Here is a 9,914-nt window from a genome sequence, read left to right as displayed (position 1 = left end):
AGTGTTTTACAATCATCACACAAATGCAATTATAATTATATTGAAATTAGTGTTTCTCTACAGCTCATACTTCATAGTTCAACTTTTTAAATTCATAGTCAAACCAGTTCATTTGATAGTCAAAAATCACTAACCGACAAGACAAGACAAGACAATGTGCTTATCTGCAGTTCATAGTTCAACTTTTTTCAATTCATAGTCAAACCAATTCATTTCATAGTCAAACATCATTAAGTGACCGACAAGACAAGACAAGATAATGTACTTGTCTGCAGTTCATAGTTCAATTTTTCCAATTTATAGTCAAACCAATTCATTTCATAGTCAAACATCATTAACTGACCGACAAGGCAAGACAAGACAATGTACTTGTCTGCAGTTCATAGTTCAACTTTTTCAATTCATAGTCAAACAAGTTCATTTCATAGTCAAACATAATTGTCTGTGATATAATTTCTTTTATAAATGGGTGTAAGTCATTATGAGAAATTTATCTGAGAAAATAACTCATAATTAAAGGAAAAATAAAGGCTTATGGCATACTGCAATTGCAGAGGTGAACGTATCGTTAGGATTTCGGGTACAGCTAAAAACCTAGGAAGATTGTTTTACGCTTGCCCATATTTGGTATCATGTTCTTAACGTCATTCATATTTAAACCCTCGTGTTTACATGGCAACAATTCTTACTGTCTATGTTTAAATTCACAGGGACCAAAATGCGGGTTTATCAGCTGGGTTGATGAAGAGAATGACCAATCATCTATGGTAATAGCTAAAGTAGCTAACTCTAATAAGCTCTTTCAATCAGAAAATAAGAAGTTGAAGATAGCATTGGTTTGTAGTTAGGTGTTGTTCTTGGCAGTTCTTGTTTACAAGTTGTAAGCTTTTTAATATTATTTTGATAGTTTTGAAGTTGTTAGGTCAATAAATTGTTGTATTTGTACTTATGTTTAGAACCGTGTACTTGTAACGTTCAAACGAATGTTCTTGTCGTTCTTATGCTGTAAGTATTGATAATTTATTAGTAGGTCATTAATTTGTTGTAATTGTTATAACGTTAAAACTAAAAATAAACTAATAATCAAATCCAACATTAATTTACATATATAAAAATATAATCCAACTACATAGGACCAAGACTCGACCCCCAAAATTTTTTTGCCATCCGTTGGCGAAACTCTAAAGTTGCGTTCTTTGGGTCAGTAAGTTCACGGATTGGTTGACCTAAGACTAATTGCTCCATAAACATACAAACAAAAACACCGCAATCTCCCAAATGACTAATTTGTTGGGAAACATTTTCTTCATAAATGAATTGCATATTTAATGGAATCCTTGGGATGTTCCTTCGGGCCCAATAGTTAATCTTGTCTAAATAATTTGCCACCCGAGATTCAAATTTGGTAAAGGTTCCATCAGATTTGAATTTTTAATAAGCCACTCTACCAAGACTATCATAAATATGGACTTCCATTGATGCCAATCATAGTTCCCCAAATAGCCAGTGATTAGGGGATGAATGAATCGGCAATAGGACCTGTATAAGGATAAAAAAAATTATGTTTTTTATATCACAATACAAAAACATAACGACAATATCGATAATATTTTGAATATAATAAATTAAGTTTACCGTATCGATATCCCACCAAGCAACCATGAAGTTGGGGTACATAGCAATACCAGCCATAAACGCCCTCCAATCCTGTCCTTCATCCAAAGGATGACAAACAAATTTTTTTTGAGGCATTATTGTATGTCGGTCCCCCTCAAACCGTGTCTCCATCAATAGTCTATACCAAATGGTTATATACTGCACAAAATTATGATAGTTTTGTTATTGACTAAAAAACAAATTACTTTTAAAATAATAAATTAACAATTATTTTACCGTTGACTCCAACCATCCATCGTGTGTATGACCAAACAAGGCGCTCCAAAAATCTCTATCTAACACGAAATTAAACAAACGATGTTGGACATCATATGAATGAAATAAATAATTGTGGATGACAAGCAAAAGTTAGCCACCACTCGTCCCTAATGCTCCCAAAGACCCTCCATAGCAAACCCTAAGTGTTTTGGTGCAAGATCTAAGGCTTTTGAGTGATTTTTGTGGGTTTTGACCTCAAGGAAGAAGGAAGAGCATAGAAGGATCAAGAGGAGGCTAAAGGATTCGAGTTTGGTTCATCATTTGAAGTCTTTGAAAGGTATAAAGTATGTACCTTGCTTATTTATTTGTTAGATCCCTTTTTGGGGAAGATTTAGGGATTTTAAGTCGTATGAGGTGACCAACCATGAATTGCAAACATGGTTGGGGGTCAATACTTCAGATCTAGCACTTGGGATGAGTCACTAGACAGATTTGGGTTGCTTTTGCACCCAAGGAAGGCCCCATGCAACAAAAGAGCCATTTTAGAGCCTTTTTGGCTCAAAAGTCCCATGCGTGCACGTACGGTTCGTAACTTTACGTGCTAGATCGAGCTTAGGGGCTTGGATCTATCATTTGGACTAGTGTTGTACATCAGAAATTGAGGATTTAGGGTGTGGACGTCATCGACTTGGCGAGTCCGTTCTTGGGACTCGACGAGTCCAAGGCTTGAGTCTCATATCTGTTGAGGGTCAAAAGAACTCAGTTGGGTGTTAGAAGGGTTGTAGTAGGACAGAAGGAGTGAGCCAACGCATTGGACTTAGTTTTAGACCTTTAGTTCATGGGACTCAACGAGTGCTAGAACAGACTCGGCGAGTCCAAGGCAATCTTCTTATGTTTGAAGATGAACTCGACGATTTGTTCATATAACTTGGCGAGTCAAGGTTAGGACTTGTTCATGAAATGAAGGTGAACTCGATGAGTTGTTCATACAACTCGGCGAGTCGGATGAAGGTTCACTGATGTTTGTAAAGAAGCGGAACTCGTCGAGTCGTTGCCAAACTCGACGAGTTGAGTCATGGATAAGGACGAGTAAAGGGTAGGGACTCGACGAGTTGACGGCCCAACTCGGCGATTCGGTTCAATTAGAAGTTGACTTTGTCTTGCACTTGGTTGGGGGTAAAATATTCATTTTACCCTAAGAGTAGATATCGGATTCTGACTAAGTGTTTTATGGGGATTATAGCTAGAGGATTTCCGGAGCAGTAGCAGTCAGAGGTTTCCTGCACAGATTTTCAGCAGCTACTCGTACGAGGTGAGTTACCTTCCAGTAGGGGTGGGTCTAAGGCCACAATGCCGACCCACCAAAGAAAAATAATTAGGAGATGATTGTCTTTGTGATAATTATATTGGTCTGGTTATGTGCCTTGATTATGAGATCTATCTATCTGTATGATATGTTATGTGTATAGTAGGGATCAGTTTCCCAGACAGCGGTCCTTAGGACCGAATGGTAGGTCAGTACCCGGATATGCATGACTGTATGTTATATCTTGATTTTGCATGCTAGTGGTAGGGGTGGAATATTCCCCAGTTACCGGTTGAAAGATACCGATGATGATTACTGGTTGAAAGATATCGATGATGATTATCGGTTGAAAGATATTGATGGAAGTTACCGATTGAAAGATACCGAAGATATTTTATGGTATGTGGTATAATGGGGGAGCTCACTAAGCTTTGTGCTCATGCTTTCTGTTTTGGTTTCAGGTACCTCTTTGTCTAAGGGGAAGGAGCCAGCGGCGTAGCATCGCATCACACACACACACACATGATTTCGCATCGGATTTTCTGGGATGGCACTCTGAATTTCATTATGTTGATGTCCTGATTTGGGACCCAATATTATGATTTTGTAATGTGTGGCTTTAATGACAATGTTATGGTAAAATGTTTTAAAAATTATTAATTAAAAAATGAAATTTTCGGACTTGAATTTTGGGATGTAACATGGATGGGGCTTTGTATAAGTTGTTCCTCAAAAAGGAAAAAGCTCATGATATGGACATAAATTTAGTGCAATGGAGCTCTACTGTAAGTCAAAAAATAGCAACAAAATTTTGTTCATTTCTTTATTATATAAATTTTATGGTTATATTCATTTGATATATAATATAAATTTTATATAAACTTATATCTATTTTATTATTTATAACATTCATTTTCCCTTTTTCTTTATATATTTCAGGCGGGAAATCCATTTTCTTTTCCTTCTGTTTACCAAAGTGTGCATGTCATTTTCTTAAATATTTTTTTAAACATTATTTTTGACTAATTGGTGTTTCTTTATAGGGTAGTGTATAGTTGGAAGATCTGAATCCCAATCCATTATAGTTGGTACAATAGACAAAGGGTAGTTACTATTTGGTTTGCATCTGTTTTTTCTGTTATATCATATTGAATAATTTGGTGCTATTGCCCGAAGTGCTAAGTAATAACACTAATATGGTTCTCATAAATTTTCTGCAAGCTTATAAGAGGCTATTGCAGAAATTTTATCCGTTAACCTGTTCAAATTGTTGGCACACTATGAAGGATCGGACGTAATGTTTGTGTGTTAGAGGTTGCATTATTGTGATGTTATTCTCGTTTCAAGAATTCGGTAATTTTATACAAACTTGCTTTCCAATGTGCGTTTACACAAATATTCAAGCAAGATTTTGTGTTTTGTAGGTCACCAGAGGTCGAATCAAATCGTTTCATGCCGAAGAGAACGTAATATGTTTCTATTATCTGTTATAGATCAAATACAAAATTGTTTCTTTTCTGGAAATTTTTATAAGTTTGCTCTTAAATATGTCAAAAGTTGGATAAGATCGTAAAACAAGTTTTTTTGTGTTTGAAATTCTTGTAGGTGTTGTAGAAGTGATAAATTACTAATTTACCCATTTCACATCTGGATATGAACCTTTGAATGTTGGGACAAGACTTCATGCTATAGAAGGATCATCCTGCTAAGAAATCAAGAATGAAATTTCTCTCTTTCGTGACATGATTTTTTGCTTCTCAGGGTAAAACATCATTGAAAAAATATAATTGTTTGTGTTTATCTATTTCAATTCTCATGTTTTTGTTTTCCTAAACGAACTCGGTAAAATATTCAATACAAGGGGAATAAAGGGAAGAAGGTACCATTTGGTCCACCTTGAAATAAAAAAAAAAAGGAACACACCGCTAACGGTATGTATGATTCTCCTCTAGTTTACTATTAATTTATTCCTTTTTTATTGTCTATCACTTATATATCAAAAAAAATTATGTTAAACACAAACAACAAAATTAAATGTTACACAATATATATATATATATATATATATATATATATATATATATATATATATATATATATATATATATATATAATCAAGAATTGATTAAATTCTGTGTTTCAATTTATAAAAAAGAAAAAAAATGTTCAAAGTCTATAAAAAAGTATTTAATTTTTTTATAAACAAACATACAAAAGAATATGTAAACTAAGTTGTGTAATTAGATTTGAAAAAAAAATTTAAAAAGTTTTAAATTTTGTTTTATAAAGACTTGCTTAAAAAAAGTAAATTTCTAAAAAAAAGTTAACGAAAGATTGTAAACATATTTATATCACATCTATAAAATTCATTAAAATGGATAAACGTTATAACTAAAAAATGAGGTAATTATTAAAAAGTTTTTTAATCAAATTTATGAAAAAAATTAAATTTAGTTGTAAATTATAAAATAAAAGTTTGAAAGGGGGCTGCAAGTAGTTACTAAAAGAAAAATAAAGAAGTAGAGATGGATGGATTCCAACCTAGTTTAGGAAAGGATTATTAATGTCAGGGAAAATGAAAATTAACTTTGATTTTGGTTATATTTATTTATATTTTCATATCAATAATTAGTTTGTTTCTAACAATTAATATAAAAGCTTTTTGAGATATTGATTTATAACATCTTTTTATTTATTTATTTTATTTTATATACATTTGTTCTTGCAGCAAACCCAACAAGGAGTTAAATTACTAGAAATAGCAAACGCAGGAATGGCTACTCTATCGCCTTCTTCTCCCCCTTCTTCCCCATTCATCACCATTACAGGTTCTCTCGAGGTTGCTCTTCGTTTATCTTTGTGCAATTAGTTACTCGATTCATTGGATTATGCATTTAATCATGTTATTTATTGTCCTTAGGCAAATTGACGACTCGTAGATTAATCAATTGTGCTTTTAGAAGCAACTGTGGTAAGCGCATTTCACGATTTAGGAGCGGTGTGATTGTAACAATGTCGATGGAGAAGAAGAAGAAAAAGAAGGAGGTATGGATATGGACGGAGAACAAGCAGGTTATGACGGCAGCTGTTGAAAGGGGTTGGACCACGTTCATCTTCTCTTCTATTCATCGCCAGCTCGCTACTGATTGGTCTTGTAAGTCTACTGATACTGTTAGTTACTTGCTTCTAAAGGGAGATACACTCGGGACTTCAGTTGTTATGTAGGAAATTTTCAGAATTATATGGATCGATTTGTTTTTATATGGATTTTCCTCTCAAAAGCTTAATCGGATGCCCCTAAATAGCTTTCAGCGTAGGTTAGATCATAGATGCTAGCAACACATTATCCATTTTAGCTTAATTTCTTTAGAAGCTCCTATAGGATTCACCATGAGTTACTGATTGCTAAACCTTTCTGTCATGTTGTAAATCTTCCCATTCCTTTTCCACACCTACGTTGACATTTCCCACAAATCACATATTGTGAGAAGTTATGAACATATGAATGTGGTAAATTCCAAGAAACTATTTTCATCCATCCTGATTTTATTGTTGCTACACGCAGCAATAGCATTGATAAATCCCATCTTCATTGAAGACAAGAGTCTTTTTGACAACAAGGCTAAATTGGTTGCCACAATTTCTGAAATATCTTCGCCCCAAGAATTGGAGCAACTCCAGCCAGCTTATGAGCATGCAGATAACATTATTGTTGATCTATTGGATTGGCAGGTATATATGCATCTCATCCCTTTCATTCTTATTCTATATGTCATCAGCAAGATTGCAGACAATTTATGTCATTTCCACTTGTTTATTTTATATGTTTTATACAAACATATATTAGTATAACAGGTCTATATAAACTTATCCTTACTTATTTTGTTATCACTTATGTTTTTTCAGGTGATTCCTGCAGAGAACATTGTTGCAGCATTTCATGGCACTCGCAAAACAGTCTTTGCCATCTCAAAAGGTCTCTCAGAAGCTCAAATTTTCTTAGAGGTAAACCTTAAAAACCAAAAGTTTCTATTCTTACAAAAGGATGTGCAGATTTTCAAGACAATTTCACATTGTAATTATCTGATATTATTTGCCTTTTGTAGGCATTGGAGCAAGGTTTAGGGGGAGTAGTTTTGAAAACTGAAGATGTTGAAACTGTCCTTGAGCTAAAGGTACATTTTTTTTAATACCCATAAAGTCTCTATAATTCATACTTTCTTACATAATTCATATTAATATCAGGAATATCTTGATAAAAGAAATAAAGAAGGCAGCCTATTGGATTTGACCAAAGCTACCATTACTCGAGTTCAAATGACTGGAATGGGAGATAGAGTTTGTGTTGATCTTTGCAGCCTCATGAAACCCGGTGAAGGCCTTTTGGTACTCTCAATCCTTCTTTCTTGTGTTTGTTTTTTCTGATAAAAGACATTAATGCCCTTATCCTTATGGATGTAGGTTGGATCTTTTGCAAGAGGATTATTCCTTGTTCACTCAGAGTGTCTAGAGTCAAACTATATAGCCAGCAGACCTTTCCGAGTTAACGCAGTGAGTTTCTATTTCGGATGTATTTTATTATATAAATTATATAAGTTACCATTTTCTAGTTATATAAAATAACTTATTTGTAGGGAATATTTTCAGGGGCCAGTGCATGCTTACGTGGCAGTTCCAGGTGGCAAAACATGCTACCTTTCAGAGCTGAAGGCAGGGAAAGAGGTTCTTGTTGTTGATCAAAGTGGTATACAAAGAACAGCTGTAGTTGGACGTGTAAAAATCGAGACACGACCTTTAATCATTGTTGATGCAAAGGTTTAATAATTTCATCTCAAATAATTAGTGGAATGCTGACATGGCAATATATTTTTTTTAACTGCTTAAAATATGTATAACAACAGGTTGATTCTGATTCTGACAAGGAAACTTTTTACAGCATTCTTCTACAAAATGCAGAGACTGTTGGATTTGTACCTCCTATAAAAGGTGTGTATATTTTAGGGTTGTTTTATATTATTATATATAATATATATAATATTATATATTTATTTGGTGACAGGTGGAGGAAATGAAGCAACAGCAATTCCAGTGACGTCACTAAAGATTGGTGATCAAGTGTTGGTTAGAGTACAAGGTGGTGCTAGGCATACTGGTATAGAAATACAAGAGTTCATTCTTGAAAAATGAATTTTCATTTATTTTTCATGATGTTTCATATATTTGGTTGGAGTTTTAACGAAAAATAGACCATATGATATATCTTAAAAATATATTGAGAGTTTTAAAATTGGTGCGTAGGATATTGACATTTAGGAAAACTACTGACAGAGTCTTGCCAAACTCCACCACCTCTCCATCTCTTTCGGATGACACAATAAACTTCTCCCCTTCTTCCTGTTAATAATCGTGACAAGTGTTTTCTTTGATGTTGAGTTTTGTGTTGTGAAATAGTGTCGTTTTGTATCTTTTTTGGGCAAAATGAGTGCAATTGTGTAACGTGATTTATTCTTCCATGGCAATTTTGTAACGTGAATAGTATGTGGAATGCAATAAATTCATGAACCTTTTGTTAATGATTAAGGGGTAAATAAGTTGGTGGAGACGGGAAATAACCTTTAAACAACCTATGAGCAATGATGAACTACAGCAAAATTTGTGCTTACAACCCAAACCAAGAAGAATGAGCTTGAAACTAGAAATAATGGGAATGCTTGTATTAGGAACACCTTAATCGTTCTTATTAGCTAAAAATTATTAAAATAATGATGAGCAAACATCTAATGATTCCAAAGATTTGGAAAATAGTATCTACTTTTTAGTTTTAGTTTGATGGCAACTCATATGGAAGTGCTGGAGACAATCTTTCTCACGAGTTGTTATCATCCAAAAATTAGATAATTATTCCTAAAACTTTGAACAACATGTTGGATATTAATGAAATATGCTAGGAAACTTTACTCGCATATACAAATTCATAAATAAGATATTTCTAAGAGTTATTTAACCAACATAATATATGGATAAACAATATCAAATAATGTTTTAGCAAAAATACAACAAAAAATATATTTAATTAGGATGAGCATTTGACACCATAGAACTTTACCATTGGGAAAAAATCGGAACCGGCCCCCGTCAAGCCTGACCGGACTGGAGTTACATATTATCGGGTCGGTTCTTGGTTTTGAGATATCCACTTCTTTGGTTTCGTAGGCTAAACCTTGGTATGGAACCGAGAACTGAAATCGATATCCCCTTAACCGGTTTGGTCTTGGTCTTGTATTCCTTGTGTATTTCGGTTCTCAGGTATTCAGTTTTCAGGATCGCAACCGGTGTTCATCCCTAATTTTAACATATATGATACACCTATAGATATAAATAGTCATTCATGACAAATGGGAACTCCTAAAGGCCACACAAGGCTTTAGCTATTATGGTCTCACAATGATCCACAATTAGTTGTAGGTGAGTTAGAATTAAGTTCATGATATTATCCGCCAATGTAATTCACCTTGATAATGGATTAATGGTGGTGGTGGCACATGTGCGACATTGACTCTCTAATCTCATTGCAATACAAAAACTCTCTCGTAGTCATGTGCAATGTCTAACAATCTTTCAGAAATATTTATTGGCATATCAACATCTATTTTATATTTTAATTTAATTTTTGGATATTTTAAATAATAAATATTTACTAATAAGTATATAACTAATATAAATAATAATATAC

The 9,914-nt window shown here is 33.7% G+C and overlaps 1 protein-coding gene across 5 annotated transcripts; it reads left to right on the top strand.

The window, feature by feature from the left end:
* The first annotated feature begins 5,906 nt into the window (after positions 1 to 5,906).
* On the top strand, positions 5,907 to 8,754 carry LOC145044106 (uncharacterized). Of its 5 annotated transcripts, none has more exons than XR_013681213.1 (11): positions 5,910 to 6,009; positions 6,102 to 6,335; positions 6,747 to 6,913; positions 7,088 to 7,186; positions 7,288 to 7,356; positions 7,427 to 7,567; positions 7,643 to 7,732; positions 7,829 to 7,996; positions 8,118 to 8,167; positions 8,241 to 8,333; positions 8,480 to 8,754. XR_013681213.1 is itself a non-coding variant. In XM_078992920.1 (11 exons), exons 1-11 carry the CDS (start codon positions 5,955 to 5,957, stop codon positions 8,485 to 8,487), a joined length of 1,209 nt encoding a protein of 402 aa, XP_078849046.1. In that variant the 5' UTR covers positions 5,910 to 5,954; the 3' UTR covers positions 8,488 to 8,754. The 5 variants fall into 5 exon arrangements, 4 of the variants coding, with proteins under 4 accessions (XP_078849047.1, XP_078849046.1, XP_078849048.1 ...); XM_078992920.1 differs by having other exon boundaries at positions 8,083 to 8,167; XM_078992921.1 differs by having other exon boundaries at positions 5,907 to 6,020; positions 8,083 to 8,167; positions 8,241 to 8,754.
* Positions 8,755 to 9,914: the final 1,160 nt, after the last annotated feature.

The sequence above is a fragment of the Lactuca saligna genome, chromosome 4 (genome assembly GCF_052625555.1).
Source record: "Lactuca saligna cultivar CGN05327 chromosome 4, ASM5262555v1, whole genome shotgun sequence".
Taxonomy (NCBI): domain Eukaryota; kingdom Viridiplantae; phylum Streptophyta; class Magnoliopsida; order Asterales; family Asteraceae; genus Lactuca; species Lactuca saligna.
The sequence above is the reverse complement of the archived record's forward strand: the minus strand, read 5'-3'. Positions and strand labels throughout refer to the sequence as shown.